Source organism: Anabrus simplex, chromosome 1 (genome assembly GCF_040414725.1).
Source record: "Anabrus simplex isolate iqAnaSimp1 chromosome 1, ASM4041472v1, whole genome shotgun sequence".
Classification (NCBI taxonomy): Eukaryota; Metazoa; Arthropoda; class Insecta; order Orthoptera; family Tettigoniidae; genus Anabrus; species Anabrus simplex.
In genome coordinates this window covers 895,903,314-895,927,201 of record NC_090265.1, presented here as the reverse complement: position 1 = coordinate 895,927,201, position 23,888 = coordinate 895,903,314, and the positions used below count along the sequence as shown (strand labels likewise).

Genomic DNA, 23,888 nt, shown 5'->3' with positions numbered 1-23,888 from the left:
CTGGTCATAAACTCAGTCCTTTTGAAAGAAATTTCAAGCCCTGTCTTCTTTGCTATCATCTATTCTTATTCCAGGTCATTGCCTGGCTTTCAGAGGGACCCGGTTTCGACTACCCGGGATCTCAGCCCTGTGTCTTTTGGGGCTAAAAGTTTGTGTTCCTCTTCTTACATATCTGTATACAGTACAATAAATCACATTACTACAGAACCACGCAGTAGTGAATTCTTCTCACCAAGTAGGATTGTCGTCGGGAAAGGCAATCGGTCGTAAAGCTGAGCTTAATCCAAGCGGAGTTCCGACCTCGAATAACTTGGGAAGAAGTCAGAGAATAACATAACCTTAGATTTGATATCCAAGAACTAGTGAGAGAAATGAATTGAAATGGCATATGGCTTTTAGTGCAGGGAGTGTCCGAGGACATGTTTGGCTCACCAGGTGCAGGTCTCTCGATTTGATACCCTTAGGCGACCTGCGCGTCATGATGAGGATGAAATGATGATGAAGACGACATATACACCCAGCCCCAGTGCCAGAGAAACTAACCAATGGTGGTTAAAATTCCCGACCCTGCCGGAAATCGAACCAGGGACCCCTGTAACCAAAGGCCAGCACGTTAACGATTTAGCCATGGAGCCGGACTTCTGAGAGAAACATTATTATTATTATTATTATTATTATTATTATTATTATTATTATTATTATTATTATTATTATTATTATTATTATTATTATTATTATTATTATTATTGAGTTCTCAGACATCAGCTGTCATTTTTCACTGGAGAGAACTAGGGAAGCGACATTTTAGTTATTTTAGTTGCTTTCCTCAATTAATCAGCAAATACCTACATACCATTTTGCCAAGGCCACCAAAATGTACACACGAATTGACCCTATAACACATACTGTTATTTTATTCATCACAGAAACCACTGTGTTACGAATGGTGTTGCTATTACCACTCATACTGTAGTCTCTATGATATACAGTAATACCGCATGGATTAAAGCTACTGAGGTGAGGGACTGGGGCAGGTCGATGAAAGTAACAAACTTGTGCTCTGGGCTGCATACCCTTTAAAGTGGTACCTACTTACGCTGCCTTAACATCAGCGTCTCTGTTTAGGATTGCACTGCCAGGTAGCAGCGAAAACGGAACATATCTGCAGAAATTTTAGGGTTGAATAGTTGAGTTTGCGGGGTGTATGCAGAATGTCACAGCAGAGGTCTTGAAGAAGCCAATAATTACACCAAAAGTCAATATTTTTCCCCAGCTACAAAAATTGGATATGTAGGCCTACGCATAGAGTGATTTCACGATCTTGTGTAGCGGTTCAAATCCCGTTACAATATCTGTATTATTATTATTATTATTATTATTATTATTATTATTATAATATCTGTATTATTATTGTAACTATTATTATTCAATTCAATTCTGTGATGATTATTGCTTGCTTGATTGTAGTCAGTTTGTTATGTGTGTGTACAGTAGATTAACATTAAAGACATGTAAAGTGAGAGTTGCTGTATGATATCAGATGTGGATGTATTGTGTGAAATAACTTTTGACATTGCAACATTGTGCAATACTGCTAGCGTAACTGCCGAGTTATCGTTCTGCCATTGAGTGCATTTAGCGATGAGCTTATTTTTAGGATATACCTACAGCCGCCTTGGCTTTTTCACAACAACCTGAAACAGTTTGAGTTGGGTGGAAGTAACCTGATATTTTTGGAGATTACGTAGGTGTGGCAGCTAATGGCTATATAAGCTAGCTGTATATTATAGCGTCAGTCATATGGGTGGAGACACTTGCCAAGCAGTGTTGTAGTGAGATGATAGTGAGGAGTCATTTGGATGAAGGAGTTGAACAGAGAGACTTGCCATGAAGTCAGTGGGAGATCGAGCCTTGCTATAAAGAGTACTACTGAGATGGTAGTAGTCAGTCAGGGAGATGGAGAAGCAGCAGTCACATGGATACTTAGCCGTCAGTCACCATATGGACTAAATGTTCGGAGTGTGTTTCGTATAACTAATCGGTCGAGTTTATGTGTCAGTGCGGTGACCGCTAAATATTGTGTTGTTGCAATTCAGACTAACAGTTATCAGTGAATTACTTGTAAAGTTGATTGTGAAGTGTGAATCTAATTTCAAGCCATGCTATATCTCGTCAGTGAAACAAAAAAGGATACATCACCAAATTAGGCTTGAGATACCTACAGAACAACAATTCAAAGGAATACGTCGTCATAACACTCAAAGTGTTGAAGGTGCTGTTCGTGAACTAGTGAGGGATAAATTTCTTGTACAACTTTTAAATGTCCGGACAAGTGGATTTCATATTTATGCCTAGTTTCTTTCAGTTGTAATGTCATAATGTTATATTCTCATCTGTTTTATCGCAGCAAGTCTTACAATTTTTTTGACATAATTTAAAGAATATATTTTGTTCTATATCAAATTAATTTATAGTTTTATTTCAATGGTAGAATTAGGTAACTTCAAATTTAATGGGGAAACAAAACGACAATCTCCTTCTCCTAGAACCTATATGTTATGCTATCTAAGTAAGCTTATTACCCCACACCATATATATATTCAAGACTCTCATTCTATTATTGCTGCACTGAATTGTAGCTGGCACCCATCAAATATTGTATGTGTAAGTAATCAGGTAAGAACTAAGTGTGAGTACAAGGTCCGAGGATTGAGTATTATATTGGCTTCATGAATATTTTAATATTTTTTTCATTCAAGATTCTTCATCTATACGTTATTACATGTATTTGTGACACTAGCAGTTACACTTGGGATGATGAATTGAACACACTAGTTCAGATCCAGAAGGGAAATATATACAACTCTTGAAAAACATCCCATTTCGATATTCAAATTAATATCTTTTCACTCCTGCTTTAGTAGGTAGGTTGTAATGTTGTATTGTAGGCCGTGTAATGATGTATTTACCGGGCGAGTTGGCCGTGCGCGTAGAGGCGCGCGGCTGTGGGCTTGCATCCGGGAGATAGTAGGTTCGAATCCCACTATCGGCAGCCCTGAAAATGGTTTTCCGTGGTTTCCCATTTTCACACCAGGCAAATGCTGGGGCTGTACCTTAATTAAGGCCACGGCCGCTTCCTTCCAACTCCTAGGCCTTTCCTATCCCATCGTCGCCATAAGACCTATCTGTGTCGGCGCGACGTAAAGCCCCTATCAAAAAAAATGATGTATTTCTTCAAGTAAGCCTTATTGGATTTTACCTGAATATTGTTGGTTACTAAGGACGACGAGGTTACCTCGTCTCCTCTTTTGGGGGGGGGGGGGGTTAAACAATGGATAGCGTTTTAACTAATGTCGCATCTGCTCAGACAGGTATTTTGGTCAAGACGGGATAGGACAAGGCTATGACTGACAAGTAAGTGTCTGTAAAAGTAATTCGGTACAACGCAGCATTTTCATGGTCATAAAATGGGGAACCACGGAATACCACATTCAGAGCTGCCGACGGTGGGGTTTTTAAGGCCATGGTCGCTTCCTTCCTGGTCCTAGGCCAGTCCTAACCCATCCTCGCCGTAAGACCTCTCTGAATCTGTAGGACGTAAGTGAAATAATAAATATATACCCACGGAATTACTGCCTGCTTTGGGAGAAATCGGAATGGCGAAGTTATCCCAAACAGTATATAAGATGAATGATACTGAAGAGCTGCCATACGATTTTAAATGTTACTTTGTTATCCCTATTCCTATGAAAACAAGTGAAAGTAAATGTGAAAACTACCACACCATTTGTTTAGTAAAATTGCAAAAGTTTAACACGTATTGTTTTCAGAAGAATGGAGAGACAAGTTGAATTCGATTTGGGAAAAGAGGTTGGTGGGAAAACACGAAGCGATATTGACTCTACGTATGATCTGAGAAGATCAAATTAAGAAGGATAGGTCTTATTGCGACGATGGGATAGGAAAGGCCTAGGAATGGGAAGAAAGCGGCCGTGGCCTTAATTAAGGTACAGCCCCAGCATTTGCCTGGTGTGAAATTTGTAGATCTAGAAAAGGCATTTGTAACATTGATTGTACCAAGCAATTTAAGATTCTGAAAGTAATTGGGGTCAAATACCGTGAAAGAACGGTTATCTACAATCTGTACCAAAATCACGCCATGGTGACAAGGGCTTAATGTATCGAAAAAACCTAGTTATTTATTACTCAAGGATAAGTTCACAATCGGTATACATACTAAATCTACACATTGTATTTAATGTCAAATTAATTAATTCTAGCCTTATTTTAAAGGATATTTTAACATTCTTGTAAATCTACGGGGACTGGTTGAAGCTTAAGCCGGACTTCAGTGTGGATACCTTGGACAAACGAGGCTGTATCTCATCAAGTAAGACAACAGTCAAGTGTTGTGTATTCCAGGCACACAGACTGTTGACGATCAAACGTTTACCTCATTTTTTTTCATTGTGACCATCATGATTTTATGTGAGTTCGGCGAAAGTATTAGGCTAAATTAAGACTTGGCAAATGGATATAAAGACTGGATACCCTTCCTGCTGCCATGTGATGGTCTAACATAAAATTTTACCCAATTATTTATTTAAGTTCAATGGCAATTTCCACGGTTTTTGGAGATACTGTGGTGCCGGAATTTTGACCGCAAGGGATTTTTATTGCAGCTATCGGCTCCGTAAAACCACCGAACCCAGGACCCCGAACAATACGTAGTATCGTATCTTCCTCCTATGTCTGTTTGGGAACCTAACTGTGGATGGGTGCTTTCGTGATTTTTAGCCATTCAACTTGCAATATAATTCAAACCTTTGACCTCCATTTCAGTGTCAATTTCACCGGCAAATGTTGGAACAGTATCGTATTTGCTTTCTTCAAAATAACTTTCAGCAGGAGAATATTCTAAATCACTACACGTTATTCCGCACTTCCTCAGCATTTGTGATGAGAGATATTCATCAGAGGTTTCTGTTCGCGTCTTCATGTGTTTCTCTGTTTCACCGCATTATTTTCGATAACAATCATTGGAAGACGGTAAAGAGCGTGTAGGCGGTCGTATAATACTCCTCGAGAACGGATCTGGGAAAACAAATTCTCGAGTGGATCTTGGTTCAGTCGGTGGGTTAAAATGAACTTCATTCTTAGATTCTGAACTTCTGAGATCAGATATTTTAAGGAGGAGATAGTCACAATAATAGATTTCTGGAATACTTGCACGTCACACTGTTATTAAGGGCACACATTTAATCTAAAGTTTCCTCTTGTTGTTTTAACTGAAGACCATACACATATTTGCTAGGGACTTTAGTAGAAATTGCCGGACTGTAGGAATTCATGAGATCGTACCAATTATTGACAGTTTCAATGAATTCACTCGTGCCTTCAGCAACAGTTACATCATCTCCTAATTTGAAATGACGTAACGCTGTAGCTACACATTGATTTTGGAGCTTTTTTTAAAGTTAATTCTTTCTGTGCCCCTACAGTTACGATGACTGGCATCGATGTCATTCATAACCAGAGTTTCCACAAATTCCTTCGAGACAACTTTACCATCAGAAAATTCGAATCCGGTGTCGAGAAACCAGTTCATAATTATTTTCAACAGGTGAGGGGTATCTGCAAAGAAGTAAACTTTTTCTGACGTCCGTGGGTTCAAAATCCATGTTTTCGTTTCATTGATTCCGTATGCTTTCTACAAGTCTTGATTTGCTGTGCCCATATCACAGACACATGCCATTCCTTTGTACCCTATTTCCGAAAGACGAGAAACCAAATTGTCTAGTGTGTCTTTTGTCATCCTTTTATCGAAATCGGCGTAAATTACTTCCTTCCAATTCTTGAACAATCCTCTCACCATCACAGTTTGCAAATGTGAACTGCGGTCTATACTTTCATCCTTCAGAGGGTCATATTCGAAAGCACTTTTAATGCGCATTTCGTCAAACTGGAGGACTGCAATTTTCTCGTGGTCTTTATACGAGACAGCAGAAATCACACAGAATATCTTCCAGGAATCCACTTCCGTTTCGCATGTCAATTTTTGAAGCCCATTCTTCCAGCGTTGAAAGTCCATGCAGAGGGTAATGAATTTTTTTTCCTAGGGGCTTTACGTCGCACCGACACAGATAGGTCTTATGGCGACGATGGTAATGAAGTTTTTGTCTCATATAAATGTAAGTTTTCTTCCCTACATACCTTAGAGTGAAAGCCGCCGATATGCCTTTATCAGTTCAATTAACGCGTTTTTCCTGGTTTGTGAGTATCTTTATTTGATTTTAAGTAAAATTTCCTTTCAAACCTTTCGCCAGTTTTGTATGGATGCTCCGAACAAAATTTTTTAACCTCCTTCATTTAATTAAATCCTTAAGCGTATTACTTATAGATACGCGGCTTTGGTGTAATTTGCTTTCCGCTGCCACTAATTTCAGTTTAAGGACATCGTTAGTTTTCCTTTCGTTATCTGTTTTTTCAATCTTTCAATTTCTTCAGTCAGGGCCATAGTATTATCACAGACCTGGCTAGGTGGAGTGGCTGGAGGAGGTAGTGAACTAATAATCGTGTTATGTTCTGAATCTTTTAACAATTCGTCAGCCATTTTCCTATTGCCCCTCCTTTCCTTCCTTTTTAATCTATCATGTGAAACTTGTTCTATGCTACGCAGAACACCAACATTTCTAGAGGGAACAACGTCTTTGTTAAGCACACGTTTGGGAGGAAGCCCTAAGAATTCGCCCTTTAGATCCCTTTCAAAATCGCTATCAGAAAAATGTTCGGAACACACCCGGCACAAATCTACGCTCCACTTCCCCTCACGCCTACATCTTTGGATCCACTTCTTCCCTACTTCCTCATTTTTGGGGAAACTGAATTATTTGATATGGCAGTTGGAGGTATCTTTCCTGGTTTTCACCCAGCTGTTATTGCACACAGCAACCGTACACCTCGCACCAGGCATGTTTATATGCAACCCAAGACAAATCAATTCAAGTCAAACACAAAATAAGACTGGCATAAGAAAGCAGCAATTCACCACAAGGACTAATCATAGAAAACACCATGAAACTATAAAATCAAAACTGCAACTCACTTGCACATATTAAAGAAACTCACACACTACTCACATAGAGTATTACTGCACAGACTTTTAGCGAGACTGGTGGTAACTGGCTGACGTCATAACCGAGCGTAGCCGAAGCCCACCGAATGCAGAAACCCCTGTTCTGGCAACCTATTATACAGGGTTATTCACCTAACATGTTACACGGAAATAACTTCTAAACCATTAAAGATATCGTCATTCTGTTTTCATATTGGTAAATGATACCCAAGGTCTTGTAAAATAACGTGCTATGTAGTCTCATGGTGTGATTAATAACCGAGATATTGATATTAGCTCCATATTTTTAAATGGAACGGCACAAATTCATACGGCTGGCATCAAAGTTCAACTGCGTACAAGTTCAAATATGTAAGTATTTCAAAAATCGGACAATTACTTTTTGAGATATAAATAAGAACAGCAAGCGCGGTTTTGCATGCCGCATTAGTCGGCGTGAAGTCGGGCAAGGACATACTGACGCGCAAGCAGTTTCCTGGGAGTGAGTTCAGCCACAGAATGGATACCAGGCATATAAACACCTCGTACACATATAACGGTTTTGCGAAGTGTGTATTACAGGCGAACTCATGACAGGACAGGGAGGGTTGATGTGTTTAAAAGGAATAATGTAAGTACTTTGCCTTGAAAGGAACATAACGAAAGCTATAATTGTCACTGGTCTTAATGTACAGTACATACTACTGTATGAGATGAGAAATAAAAATAATACAAAACACCGGAAGAGCTCCTTGTAGAAAAGCAAATGAATAATGTCCGAGGTAGACTTCATTGGACCGGGCGAGTTGGCCGTGCGCGTAGAGGCGCGCGGCTGTGAGCTTGCATCCGGGAGATAGTAGGTTCGAACCCACTATCGGCAGCCCTGAAGATGATTTTCCGTGGTTTCCCATTTTCACACCAGGCAAATGCTGGGGCTGTACCTTAATTAAGGCCACGGCCGCTTCCTTCCAACTCTTAGGCCTTTCCTATCCCATCGTCGCCATAAGACCTATCTGTGTCGGTGCGACGTAAAGCGCCTAGCAAAAAAAAAAAAAAAAGACTTCATTGGAAATGATCCTAAGAGCGTAGGCACGGGAACATAACAACGTCTCGTCAGTGTAATTGTTATGAGGCGGACATTTTATATGTAGAGATCGTGTTGGCAACGAGTTCAGTACTTTATATGGCAAAACCACTCGTGGTCAATCGTTCATTAACTGGAGGCTGAATTATCACAAGAATAAAATACGAGGTAGGTGATGTTTGAAAACATGCGTCTCAGTGATCCGCATACACAATGTGTCTATTTAATTATGTGCTCGAAATGCTGACCATCAACGGCAATGCACATTTGCAGTGTGTGTACTGTGTGTCTGTTAGAATGTGTCTCATAACCTGTGCTATTGTGGTGTCTGTAGTAGTGTAATGTATTTGTAATTCAGGTGAGGAATTGGGACGGAGGCGGCCGTTGTCGTAAGTAAGGAACTATCCCGACATTTGCCTGAAGTAGCGGTGGGAAACCACGGGATCACTTCCAGGATAGCTCAGATGGATGCCGAACCCATCTCTTCTCCGTTTTGCCTCACGAGGCTGAGTGTACCCCTTTCCAGCCCTCCAACCAGAATTAAATTGCTTATCAGACCCAGGAATTGAACCCGGACCACCGCGGCGACAGCTACGAATGCTAGCCGCTTCTCGTGATTAAGAAACTCGACAGGCTGCGGAGAAGAGTGGCTGTTTGTTGTTATTTCATTTCCGGGGATTTGACAGCGTGGTCATGTAGCCCTGTTTGCTTGGGTGTGTGTGTGTGTGTGTAGTGCAAGGCGCACCTCGTTTTGTGCTGGGTTATTTCAGGCGAAGGAGCAGTGTTACCAATGCTGAATTATTTGGGTTGGGATAGGTTAGACATTAGGATACTTTTTTTACAAGTTGCTTTACTCCGCACCGACACAGATAGGTCTTATGGCGACGATGGGACAGGAAAGGGCTAGGAATGGGAAGGAAGCGGCCGTGGTCTGAATAAAGGTACACCCCCAGCATTGTCCTGGTGTGAAAATAGGAAACCACGGTAAACCATCTTCAGGTCTGCCGACAGTGGGATTCGCATTAGGAGACAAACAGCTCTACTTATTATGTGGGATGTTCAGAGCTGATCGTGGTGAGATGGCAGCAACACTGTTATTTATTTCTTTTACACGCATTAATCTCCGCGGAGCTCCAGTGCGACTGTAGTAGCGTGCATTCGGGAGAGCGCAGGTTCGAGTCCTGCCTCCCTCAACCTGAAAGTGATTTTCAAAGTGCCCCATGTTCAACACCAGGCAAATGCCGGATATGTACCTTTGGGATAGGTCATGGCCGACGTCCTTTCCAAATCCTTCCCATTCCCATCCGTGGGACGCTAAACTGAGCGCAACCTATCACACATGGTTGTCAAAACAAAACAACTTTAATCTCCCTTCCCTTTGTGTGTTTACCAGTCATATAATAACATTGCACACCCAGGGTATATTACGATACATCATATTATGTTAAGAGAACATGCCTGATATCCGTTCTGTGGCTGGAATCAATGCCAGGAAGCAGCTTGCGTGCCAACTACACGCCGTCTAATGCGGCAAGCAAAAGCCCAAATGCGGTTTTTATCTCAAAAAGTAACTGTCCGATTTTCAATATACTTACATATTTGAACTTTTACGCAGTTGATCTTTTAGGCCAATTGTATGAATTTGTGCCGTTACATTTAAAAATATGGACTTAGTATCAATATCTCGGTTATTAATCATCCCATGAGGCTAAGTAGCACGGCATTTTACCAGACCCTGGGTACCATTTACGAATATGAAAACTGAATGCCGATATATTTAATGGTTTAGAAGTTATTTCCGTGTAACATGTCAGGTGAATAACCCGGTATACTAACCTTCACACAGACCCCTAGTGTTCCTAACATAAAGGTACAACTCACAAGAACGCAGACCTATGGTGCTCCTAACTTAGTGGAACTAATCACGGGCTGCGATATTCCCGTGGTGTTCCTCACATAGCGGAACTAATCACAGACCACGTATACTCATAGTGGTACTAATCATACCACGGTGTTATCACACATTATGGTACTACCCACAAGTAGCACAGACCCATGGTGTTCTTCATACACTGATACTACTCAAAGGAAACGCAGACCCGTTCTGAACACGGGGGAACCAACGCAATTCAGCGGGGTGCACGGTGGTTCCTCCCACAGACCAGATGCCAAGCGCTCGCTCCCCCGCCTCGGTGGAATGGACACGATAGCACTAATCACAGGCAACGCCCAGGCCCATGGTGTTCTTAACATAAAGAGAGAAAACCTACAACCTGTTTTCCAGTCAACGACCGGCTCAGGGATGGAATGAATGAAGCCCCGATCTTGCGGCGAGGATAGGAATCGTCCCGGCTGTTGAAGCCTGTCGCACTCCTCTGGGGCAATGATTAATGACTGACAGGTGAAATTAAATGATAGTGGAGAGTGTTGCTGGAATAAAAGATGACCGGGATAACCGGAGAACCCGGAGACCTGTCCCGCCTCCGCCTTTTCCAGCACAAATCTCACACGGAGTGACCGGGATTTGAACCACGGAACCCAGCGGTGAGAGGCCGACGTGCTGCCGTCTGAGCAACGGAGGCTTGGTACTAATTGTAAGTAACATCGACCCGTGTTGTTCCTCACTTAATGGTACTAATTGTAAGTAACATCGACCCGTGTTGTTCCTCACTTAATGGTACTAATTGTAAGTAACATCGACCCGTGTTGTTCCTCACTTAATGGTACTAATTGTAAGTAACATCGACCCGTGTTGTTCCTCACTTAATGGTACTAATTGTAAGTAACATCGACCCGTGTTGTTCCTCACTTAATGGTACTAATTGTAAGTAACGTCGACCCGTGTTGTTCCTCACTTAATGGTACTAACTGTAAGTAACGTCGACCCGTGTTGTTCCTCACTTAATGGTACTAATTGTAAGTAACATCGACCCGTGTTGTTCCTCACTTAATGGTACTAATTGTAAGTAACATCGACCCGTGTTGTTCCTCACTTAATGGTACTAATTGTAAGTAACATCGACCCGTGTTGTTCCTCACTTAATGGTACTAATTGTAAGTAACATCGACCCGTGTTGTTCCTCACTTAATGGTACTAATAGTAAGTAACATCGACCCGTGTTGTTCCTCACTTAATGGTACTAATTGTAAGTAACATCGACCCGTGTTGTTCCTCACTTAATGGTACTAATTGTAAGTAACATCGACCCGTGTTGTTCCTCACTTAATGGTACTAATTGTAAGTAACATCGACCCGTGTTGTTCCTCACTTAATGGTACTAATTGTAAGTAACATCGACCCGTGTTGTTCCTCACTTAATGGTACTAATTGTAAGTAACGTCGACCCGTGTTGTTCCTCACTTAATGGTACTAATTGTAAGTAACGTCGACCCGTGTTGTTCCTCACTTAATGGTACTAATTGTAAGTAACATCGACCCGTGTTGTTCCTCACTTAATGGTACTAATTGTAAGTAACATCGACCCGTGTTGTTCCTCACTTAATGGTACTAATTGTAAGTAACATCGACCCGTGTTGTTCCTCACTTAATGGTACTAATTGTAAGTAACGTCGACCCGTGTTGTTCCTCACTTAATGGTACTAATTGTAAGTAACGTCGACCCGTGTTGTTCCTCACTTAATGGTACTAATTGTAAGTAACGTCGACCCGTGTTGTTCCTCACTTAATGGTACTAATTGTAAGTAACGTCGACCCGTGTTGTTCCTCACTTAATGGTACTAATTGTAAGTAACGTCGACCCGTGTTGTTCCTCACTTAATGGTACTAATTGTAAGTAACATCGACCCGTGTTGTTCCTCACTTAATGGTACTAATTGTAAGTAACGTCGACCCGTGTTGTTCCTCACTTAATGGTACTAATTGTAAGTAACGTCGACCCGTGTTGTTCCTCACTTAATGGTACTAATTGTAAGTAACATCGACCCGTGTTGTTCCTCACTTAATGGTACTAATTGTAAGTAACATCGACCCGTGTTGTTCCTCACTTAATGGTACTAATTGTAAGTAACATCGACCCGTGTTGTTCCTCACTTAATGGTACTAATTGTAAGTAACATCGACCCGTGTTGTTCCTCACTTAATGGTACTAATTGTAAGTAACATCGACCCGTGTTGTTCCTCACTTAATGGTACTAATTGTAAGTAACATCGACCCGTGTTGTTCATCACTTAATGGTACTAATTGTAAGTAACATCGACCCGTGTTGTTCCTCACTTAATGGTACTAATTGTAAGTAACATCGACCCGTGTTGTTCCTCACTTAATGGTACTAATTGTAAGTAACATCGACCCGTGTTGTTCCTCACTTAATGGTACTAATTGTAAGTAACATCGACCCGTGTTGTTCCTCACTTAATGGTACTAATTGTAAGTAACATCGACCCGTGTTGTTCCTCACTTAATGGTACTAATTGTAAGTAACATCGACCCGTGTTGTTCCTCACTTAATGGTACTAATTGTAAGTAACGTCGACCCGTGTTGTTCCTCACTTAATGGTACTAATCACAAGTAATCGCACGGTTTCAATTTCGTCATCCCTTGGTTTCTCCTTTTAGTAGCCTCTTATACAAGGCAGCAGGTGCCATGGGCGTGTTCTTCGTCTACGTCCCCCCACCCGCAGAGGGTAAGAGGGAGAAGATGACAAGGATCCGATACTTTGAAAAATGAAGTACCGGACAAAGAAAGACAAGATTCACGAAGGGCGTGGAAATGAAAGTCTCCCTAGGCATCGTATACTCTAATAACATCGGGCTCGGAAAATAACAAGAGTTGACCAAGGGAAGTGTTGGACAGGATAGACGAAAGTGAAGAGCCTGGCAGAAGTAAGTGGAAGCAATGCCAGGACTCATTTAAGGGATCCGTGGTCGCCAACCCACGCTCCGAAGTTCAGAGCGCCTCGGGCTCCTTTTAGTCGGCTATTGCGACAGGTAGGGGACGCCGTGTGTGTATTTTTCGTCTGCGTACCTCAACCACAGGGGTTCACTTGAAAGCTTCTTCGATAATTTTAAAGTCATTTATTGTATGTCACTTTATTTTACGAAATGAGGACAAGTTTTCACATTATACTGTTCAAACAAGTTCGCTGTTTGATTTTGTTTATGTGGTATATTTGTAGAGCCGGCCCCGTGGTGTAGGGGTAGCATGCCTGCCTCCCGCCCGGAGGCCCCGGGTTCAATTCCCGGCCAGGCCAGAGATTTTTCTCTCGACCTGAGGGCTGGTTCGAGGTCCACTCAGCCTACGTGATTAGAACTGAGGAGCTGTCTGACGGTGAGATGGCGGTCCCGGTCTCGAAAGCCCAGAATATCGGCCGAGAGGATGCGTCGTGCTGACCACACGGTCCCTCGTAATCTGCAGGCCTTCGGGCTGAGCAGGGGTCGCTGGGCAGGCCACAGCCCTTTCAGGGGCGTTAAGTGCCGTGGGGGTTTGGGGGGGGTATACTTTTAGAACTCACCGAAGCGAATCAAGTGACTACGCCGGAGTCTAGAAATAATCTAACATTGTTAGTCGCGTGATATGGCGATTTTCAATACCTCAAGAAGGCAGCATCATCCGATGACGTCCTACCTGTTTCTAGATGCAATGGTCCTTGTTCTATAAAATGAGAGACTGAACACGTATTTTCTATAAATGATTTCCATTATAAATCTTTCACACTTAACACTCTCCGGCTCAAGTACTGTTCCGAAACCAGGGACGTCAACAGACAAAATAATGTACAGGACGTGATAGCGAGAGTGGCATTGTCACAGGATTCACATCATGGAGGCTGTGGTTCGATTCCCGGCTAATGTATGTGGCGTTTCTAAAACGAAAGTTGACGTCCCGTTGCTTTGAATTCCACGTAAAAATGGAGGTCCTGGGGCTATGATAATGAGGCACACGATTTCTTCTTTTTAAATAATGTAATAATTAACAGCCTTCGTTGAAGGTGGATATTTCAAGATATTGAATCCAAAAGGAATAAAATTTCATCTTCTTTCACGCATGATGTTTGTACATAGTGAACTATATTGCTCTCTAGGAGAATAAATAGCTTAGTGAACTCCGATTTTGGTGAGCTTTCGCAAGTTTTATCTACAAAACAAACAAACAAACCAACCCAATGGTTAAACAGCCCTGAGGGGCCTTGGCCTACCAAGAGACTGCTGCTTAGTCTGAAGGCCTGCACATTACGAGGTGACGCATGTAGATAAACCTTGCTTCCCCCACACTATATTATCGGCACACTTTATCTTAGTGCATTTACACCCTAGTACTGAATCGGTGGACCTCGGCAATCTTCGAGATACGTACTGGCAACCTTTGGAACACAAACTATAAATCGCTTAAGCATCGTTGTGCGACATCTGGCGTACACTTTACGTACTAGTACTGTTGTTGTTTACATAGCAAAGCCAAACTATTGAATTCATGCTAGGAACAAGATTCACGTCGAGAAATGTTATGCAATGTTATATAATGTGTATGTGACACAGTTATTGGCTTAAGATAATAACGGTTTAGAAACTTCATATCGATCGATCATATTCTCGATTCAATTCAGATTTCATTTTCGTTCACTTGGCAGCACTGCTGGAACCGGGACAGCTCCCTCCTTACTCCTCACCCCCGCACACAAATGCACCAAGATAAAGTGTGCCGATAATACACTAGACTAGCCTTGTTACTTTTGATACTGACCTCTCCACATTATGAAGTAAACTTACTCACCTGTACACTGTCTGAGTGGTTCTCCCTCAGGATCTATAGTAACTCCAGGGCTGGACAGATTCCCTCCAGTGAAGTTACCCACTTCCTCCGGTAGCACGCAGTTAAAGCGGTGTTGCCAGAACTCCTTGAACCAGGGGTTCCTCGTGTTGGTGAAGGGAGACAGATTGAAGTAGTAGTCATCAAAGTTCTTCTCATGTGGCGAGTGGATACGGATGGACATGGAACCCTGAGCTTCAGCCTCCAGTCCGTCCGTGACGTCACTGCGATCCGCCCAGCCATCACTGCAACACAAGACGATCCAAACAATGAGAAGAGTGCTAGAGGCAATTAAAAATCCTAGACTGCTTTTCACATACCGTTCCGACGTCACTTTATGTGGAAGTATATATTCAACGTTTCTCTAGTATTTCGTAGTATGGTGTTGAAAATGAAGAACATTGTTAAAGAGGAAGCCATATTTTCCAGTGTCGACTTAGTAAAATGTAACATAACTTTCCAGTCTGTCAAACACACAAGAAAAATTCAAATAAATTATAACATGTAAAAAACCCACACTAGTGTACAGAGAATGACATGTTTTGTTCAACAAGAACATCCTCAGATTCTATCAAATCACTCAAATGCGTATATATATTTACAGTATTGTTTACGTTGCGTAAACTTGACAATGAAAGAGAGTTAGGTAATAATATGAACAAGTATTAACAATGATCTTATAAGTATTCAACATCACCGTATTAACATAATAACAAACGTCTGTACTTATCTAGATGGCAGAAGTTTAGCCCGTTGTCTCCAAATAGGCCTACTGTTTATTGAAAGTGTTTATGTTACACATGAAGAAGCCAAATACAAACACCTAGTCGCCGAGACGGCTCTAGTGATAAGGACACTGTGACTTGTCACTCCCGAGATTTATGAAAAATGAAAACTTACAACCTGTTTTCCCGTCATTGACCCGGTCAGGGATGTAATGAATGAAGCAGATATAGGCTATTAGTACAATGGGGTCGCCATCCCCAAAGTGATTTATTAATGACTGATAGATGCTATCAAATGAGAATGGAGAGTGTTGCTGGAATGAAAGATGACAGGGAAAACCGGAGTACCCGGAGAAAAACCTGTCCCGCCTCCGCTTTGTCCAGCACAAATTTCACATGGAGTGACCGGGATTTGAACTACGGTATCCAGTGGTGAGAGGCCACGCGCTGCCGTCTGAGCCACGGAGGCTCAGATTTATGAAAAATAAACTAAAATGGGCATTTGTCGTTATAATTTATAAGACATTGATAAACAGCGGAGAAAACTTCAGTTACAACTACCCACTACAACAGCTCGCACTCGAATGAGTCACCGCAGATCCGCTGCCGGGCGTCTCTGGCCTGAGGAAAACGGAGTCCTGCAGAGAGGCCCAGCCCATGAGCTGCTTTGGCACTAGGCTGCAATGGGCTTTGAAAGGCTCGAACATACGAAGCCCGTGACGTCATCGCACAGGCCGGTCTGGGCCAGCGCTATGTCATTCGTACGCGGACAGCGCTGTAGTAGTTCTATGGGCTGACTGCTTCAATGTGTGCAGTGTACTGCGTGTCAGCGGAGTGCGTTATATTACGGTCGAGTGGAGCCGATCAAATTTGCTGTGGTTTTCAGTGTGACTTCTCCGTCTATCCTGTTATCGGAAACGAATGTGAACTGTAGTTCCAAACTAAAGGAAACCGTGGCAAAAAATCGTGAAGTAAAAAAAAGAAGGAACAAACGAACTGAAAACCGCACAATACAAGACTTCTGAACCGGATCCTAAACTTAAAAGTCATATTTGGTTGGTATTCAAGCCTGCAGTTGACGGTGATGGGAAAGACGTTAATTTTGTGTGCTGTACGATCTGCAGTGAACTCTATGTACACACTAGCAGTTACCCGCGGCTTCTCGCGTGGATTTCGTAATTTGATAAAAGTAATCGTTCCTCGGTACTGTACTAAGACATTATCTGAAAATCCCTGAAGTATAAAACCTCACTGAAAAATTGAATTTCATTTACCCCCAGAAACTCTTTGTAAACCAAGTGTATGGTATTGCCTTTTGGGGCTGAGATGACCATGCGACATAGAACTGTACACGTGAGAACGTCATCTCTCAGGTAAAAAAAAAAAAGGTTTCTTTATTTTTAAAGGAGATTACAAATACACATTTCCACATCTGTAACATCTTCAGGTTTTGAGATATAAGTATCTGCATAAAAAGAATTCAACTCCTTTATCAGCCCTTCCTCCACCCCCACCTACCTTGGATTTTCCTAAAACAAAAAAGAGCGACATGTTTATTTATTTTTAAAGGACATTCCAAGTACCAAGTTCCATGTCTGTAATATGTAAAGTTTTTGACATACACTGTAGATATACCGGTACTCATTTTAAAAATTCACCTGCTTTTTCAATTCTTTTCAGTCCCTTAAGTGGTTTTTCCGAAAACAAAAAATACGTGTTTATTGATAAAGGAGCTGCCCAAATACCAATTATCACGACCGTAACATCTTCAGTTCTTGAAATATTTGTATCCTCATGAAAAGAATTGAACACCTATTTCAACGCTCCCCCCCCCCTTCCGAAGTTAATTTTACCACCAAAAATGAGAGTTTTTATTTTTATTTTTAAAGGCGATTTCAAATACCCATTTTCACGTCTGAACATCTTTAGGTTTTCTAAATATAAGTATCCTCATACAAATAATTCAACTAATATTTCAGTCCTTTCATCCCCCTTAAATGGATTTTCCAAAACCCAAAGAATACGTATTTCTTTCTTAAAGGAGACTCTAAATACCAATTTTTACGTCTGTAACAACTTCAGTTTTTGAGATATCAGTACCCTAATATAATTAATTCAACCCCCTTTTAAGCCCCCCCCCCCACGTCAAGTGGTTTTTCAAAAAACAAAATACCTGTTTTTTATTTTCAAAATATTAAAAAATCAATTTTCACATCTGTAACATGTTACGTTTTCGAGATATATTGTACGTATGCTCAAGGATTATGTGTACAAATTTTGGTTGGCAGCTATGCCCAAACGTTCATGCATAATCTCGCTGTTGTAGAATCCTGAAGCTGGCGTTGCCATGGTTACGGCAGTTCATTTCCTTATCCGATTCCGAGAGCAGGGGTAGTGTGGCGCCAATATCTCCATAACGGTCGGTTTTAGGGCCCGTAGGAATCGCCGAGATTTGTTCTTTGGGTCAAGGGGCTTAAAATGAGCTTAGTCTTGTCCTTGCACGACAAATTCGATATTTCGCCTATATTAGCCTATTATTTTTATATCTCCCCGTCTCCCCCCCTCCTAGCTCGAATTGTTTTGAAAACAAAACACAGCCCATGTCTCTCAAGGATGATGTATATTTACATTAGTAAAGGATTTTTTAAATCGGTCCAGTAGTTTCTGAGATTACCCTCCAGATATACACAAACTAACAACATTCGCGCTCTCTCTTTACTATATTAGTATAGATTAAAGGAGTCGGACTGATTTTGTCTTTTTATGATTAGATAAAAGCCTTACGATGAACGAGGTGTGATTGAATGACAAGCATTCTAATGTTTCCGTGTCATCAGACTCCACGACTATGCCACAACCTGCCGAAGTAATGAAGTTTTCTTCGTGGACTGACGTTAATGATGCTCCTATTCCAACAGATGAGCTGGAAAGATATTTAAAGCAAAATTGTGGAATGGAAGAAGGTGGATATAGCGTTCTATTGGAGAACAAACGGACAAAATATTCAAAATTTCACCAGATCTGTAAGAAAGTAATATGTATGCAAGCATCAAGTTCAGGTTCAGAGAGAAACTTCAGTTCTGCGGGCTTCATTCTCTTTTACAACCGGACAATTGCTGATGCTCTTCTTTTCAATCACAGTAATTCCATTCCACCACCATTAACAGTGACCAATAAACTACGCACACTAAGTAAACGCTGTGTTCAGGTTCGTTTTTGTTGTTGGCATATTGCACGTCATTTCTGTTTGTATTTTATTTTGAGGTAAACGCGAATGAAGTCCTGTGAATATGCTTCGTGTTATTTAGATTCATTTTCAGTTAACTTGGTGTCAATTGCAAACAAATATTAGTTTATAATAAAGTTTCTGTTTGTTTTCAATTATTATTATTATTATTATTATTATTATTATTATTATTATTATTATTACAGTGCAGGAGAAATCCCTACCGTTTAATTTCCAAATGCGATTAGCCTACTTTAAAATATGTTATTAGCGCACGGGAATTCGTAGAATGAATGATCCGAATAGTAGTGTGAGGTGAACATTTCGTTGTGCACGGCGCACATGTTATTGTGGAGAAGTACTCAAGGTTATTCTACTGAGCCCGCCCAGTGCGGTGGACTGCGGTGGGCCGTATGAGCCCGGTGCTGTGGGCCAGTACGCTGCCGCGTCAGAAGAGAACGGCACTGCACGGGCTGGGATACCGGAGCCCTTGGGTTTGAAGTGCTGCGCGGTGGGTCTGGCTGCAGAACTCTGCGGCCCTGCCTGGATAACCCCAGTGTGTGGCAGAGCCTCCTTGTCACAGCAGTTGCGATGCGTATGTTTTTTACATTATTAATTCGGTAGACGCACTTCTCAGGAGTCCGATTTCTATGTTATCATATGGTGAGAAACAAAACTGAAGTAGTTGTGTACAGACAAGAAAGTGCTAAAGTTGGCGCATGGATTTCAATTATCGTACGTTTTAATCAGGCCATCATAGATGTTCACATGGTAGGCTAAATTCAGACAATAAATTTAACTTGAAATGTACTAGGCCCGTGCGTGTGTCTGTCGTACGAACAAGATAATTGGTTAATTAATATTGTAAACACCAGGTCCGATTTTGCGAACTAGCTCTTTCTCAGCGTGTGAACGATTGGGCGATGACTGGAACATAAAGGAGGGTATCACTTTATTGACAGATATGCGCTGTGAGATCGATCCAGTCACTAAGAAACAATCAGTCGATCACCAACAATGAATTATAATTCAATTGGTAGAATTTAGTTCGATTCTTCTTCTTGTTATTGCGAGGCGTGATCAGCTCAGTGGCTTAGCAGCTGGCTTTCCACCCAGACGGCTGAGGTTCGAATCCCGGTCAATACTGGGTCGAGATTTTCATCTCAAGAATAACGTGGCGTCTCGAAGGGCATCCGGCCTAAACCCCCGGACAAAACGAAAATGAGTCTGGGTGGCTCCAGCGACCCCAGTTATAACTGTGACAAGCTGAAGAAACTTTTATTATTATTATTATTATTATTATTATTATTATTATTATTATTATTATTATTATTATTATTATTATTATTATTATTATTGTACCTCTGCTGGTGAGACCTAGTGTTTACAGTACACTTTGCCTTCTGGTATGGGCTGCATCAAATTTGTTACTTTCATTGATCTGTCTCAGTCTCATCCTCAGCTTTGACGATATGAAAGTGACTGAGGTATGAGCAATGCTAGTAATGCCATTCCTTAGACCGCCAGTCCCTGTTATGAATGGTGTGAAAATGTCACTAATAGCGTCTGTTGGTGCGTGCATTTCATTTGGGTTGGCAGAGTGATATACAAGGAGACCCAAAAGTTCGTTAACATTTGACGAGACAATACTTGACGGAATATTGGAGATAGAAAGGTGATAATTAACACGCATGATTGGCATGACATGGGGTTATATTGACACCAACAAGGAGTGCAATAACAGGCCAACAGATGGAACTGGACAGCAACACGTCTGGTACAAATGGCCACACATACTTGACATGACATGGGGTTTTACTGACATCAAGAACGACTGCACAAACAGGCCAACAGATAGCGCTGGACAGCAATACGCCTGGTATAAATGGCCACACATACTTGACATGACATGGGTTTTATTGACACCAACAACGAGTGCACAAACAGGCCAACAGATGGCACTGGACAGCAACACGACTGGTACAAATGGCCACACTACTTGGCATGACATGGGGTTTTATTGACACCAACAACGTTTGCACTAACCGGCCAACAGATGACGCTGAACAGCAATACATCTGGTACACATGGCCACACATGCTTGACATGACATGGGGCTTTACTGACACCAACAACGAGTGCACAAAACAGGCCAACAGGAGGTGCTGGACAGCAATACGTCTGGTATAAATGGTCACACATGCTTGACATGACATGGGGCTTTACTGACACCAACAACGAGTGCACAAAACAGGCCAACAGGAGGTGCTGGACAGCAATACGTCTGGTACAATTGGCCACACATACTTGACATGACATGGGGTTTTATTGACACCAACAACGAGTGCACAAACAGGCCAACAGATGGAACTGGACAGCAACACGACTGGTACAAATGGCCACACCTACTTGACATGACATGGGGTTTTATTGACACCAACAACGAGTGCACAAACAGGCCAACAGATGGTGCTGGACAGCAATACGTCTGGTACAATTAGCCACTCATACTTGACGTGACATGGGGTTTTATTGATACCGACAACGAGTGCACAAACAGGCCAACAGATGGAACTGGACAGCAACACGACTGGTACAAATTGCCACACCTACTTGACATGATATGGGGTTTTGACACCAACAACGAGTGCACAAACAGGCCAACAGATGGCACTGGACAGCAATACGTCTGGTACAAATGGCCACACATGCTTGACATAACATGGGGCTTTACTGACACCAACAACGAGTGCACAAAACAGACCAACAGATGGCACTGGACAGCAATACGTCTGGTACAAATGGCCACACATGCTTGACATGACGTGGGGCTTTACTGACACCAACAACGAGTGCACAAAACAGGCCAACAGATGGTGCAGGACAGCGACACGTCAGTGATGCCGCATGAGACCCGTGTACGGTATAAAAGTAGCTCTTGTGAGAGAGGGCGTCAGGTGCGCCTGCATGCTGACGATACCAGACAAGGAACTGTTAGTGAAGCTGTCAACTGGGTCGTGAAGCCGGACTGGTGCGTAACCATATGAATGGTTATTTACGTTACAATTACCGAAAATAAGACGTTACATATGAGTTATGTTATTTCGAAATGAATACGCGCCGAACGAGTGGCTGCGTGGTTTGCGTCACGCAGCTGTAAGCCTGCATTCGTGAGATAGTGGGTTCGAACCCCACTGTTGGCAACCCCGAAGAATTTTTCCATTTGTTTTACGTCGCAACGACACAGATAGATCTTATGGTGACGATGGGATAGGAAAGGCCTAGGATTGGGAAGGAAGCGTCTGTGGCCTTAAATAAGGTGTGAAAATGAAAAAGTACGGAAAAACTATCTTCGTGACTGCCGACAGTGGGGCTCGAACCCACTATCTCCCAGATGCAAGCTCACAGCTGCGCGCCCCTAACCGCATGGCCAACTCGCCCGGTAGATGGTTCTTCATGGTTTCCCCAATTTCGCACCAGGCAAATGCCGGGGCTGTACCTTAATTAAGGCCACAACCACGTCCTTCTCACTCCTAGTCCTTTCCTATCGCATCGTCGCTTTAAGACTTGTCGGCGCGACGAAAAAAAATATCTTAGGACTGAATAAGAAGAATAAGAATAAGAAAGAGGTCTTTTCTGAAAGACGTACTGATTATCAACAAGAATATTGTTTCTGGTTTGTTAAGAGAACGTTGCCTGTAGAAAATACTTTTTAGGAACATCGAATTAGTTGGGATTCTCGGTCATGCGAAAGCATAACGAACACCAAATGTATAAGACAATGCTCTGTAATAACTGTTTCAAACACAAGTTCGCTTTTTTACTTGTTAATTATTTCACGGTACCAATAATGATATGCTTTAACCAGAAACGAAACACAGAGAGATAACAAAGGGTAGAGCCTAACGAGAACTGAGACACATTCAACTTCGTTTCCTATTTTACGTCCTCCTAATTACTCATTAAGAAGAATGACACAAAGAAGTTCTATTAGATAGAGATAGATAGCGGTATAAGAGCGAACTAAGTGGATTTGTTTCTCACTTGAAATATAGTTCTTTAATTGGAATGACTACTATTTGTCATACTGCTGTAGACGGATTGTCGCGATTCCAGTATGGGTTTCTCTATATCGTGACTGTGCATCAATATTGAATTTCTCACTTTCTTAGGAATTACTTGCTAAACTTTTATACGTACAATTTTCATAAAAATCATCATATTTTTTATCCCACTTCACTCACTCCTCATCCGCCTGTATGTCAGGGCGGTAGAATACACCCTGTCGTAAGAGGCGACTAGGGGAGATCAGGGGCTCTGAATTTGGGAGCGTGGTTTGGCAATCACGGTTCCCCTAGCCGAATCTGCTATGCTATCGCTTCCACTTACTTCCGCTAGGCTCCTAGTTTTCATCTTTCGTATCTGGCCCGTCTTGGTCAATTCCTGTTCTCTTCCGACCCCGACGGTACTAGGTTTGCGAGGCCTAGGGAGATTTTTTATTTTCATGTCCTTCCTAGCGCTTCGCATTCTTTTACTCATACCTTCATTTTTCAAAGAGATGGACTTCAATCTTTCCTTCCGATTAGTGTTAATTGAGAATGGTTGCTTAGTTGCACTTCCTCTACTCCACCACTACTCACTCCTCATATACCAAGTATTAGCCAGCAAGGAATTACGCTAAGGTGTTACTGTTCTATTCATAAAAATGCATTTATAAACTACAGGGTGTGTCAGAACTATACCGACAAACATATCAGGGATGCCCTTGATGTTACGGATGATGGTGCAATCGGAATTTTTTCTTTCAGGGAAAATGAGGTTACTTTGTTACTTACGGAAGTGCGATTCAGATTGAAGAACTCACCGTAATTGCTATGCCAGAGCACAAGTCGCTGCCGTGCCTCAGTGAAGAGAAGAAGAGGGAGGGGAAACAGAGTGTGTGTTGGAGACAGAGATAATGCTTCGCACAAG

General features: G+C 41.9%; 1 protein-coding gene across 1 annotated transcript in view; it reads right to left on the bottom strand.

Moving 5' to 3' along the window:
- The window catches only part of LOC136857449 (metabotropic glutamate receptor 1-like), a 445,598-nt gene that overhangs the window by 203,869 nt on the left and 217,841 nt on the right, over nucleotides 1–23,888 (bottom strand). Inside the window, exon 4 of the mRNA XM_068225058.1 lies at nucleotides 14,931–15,211. Within this exon, the coding sequence (XP_068081159.1) occupies nucleotides 14,931–15,211 (281 nt within the window). The remainder of the gene's footprint in view (nucleotides 1–14,930; nucleotides 15,212–23,888) is intronic.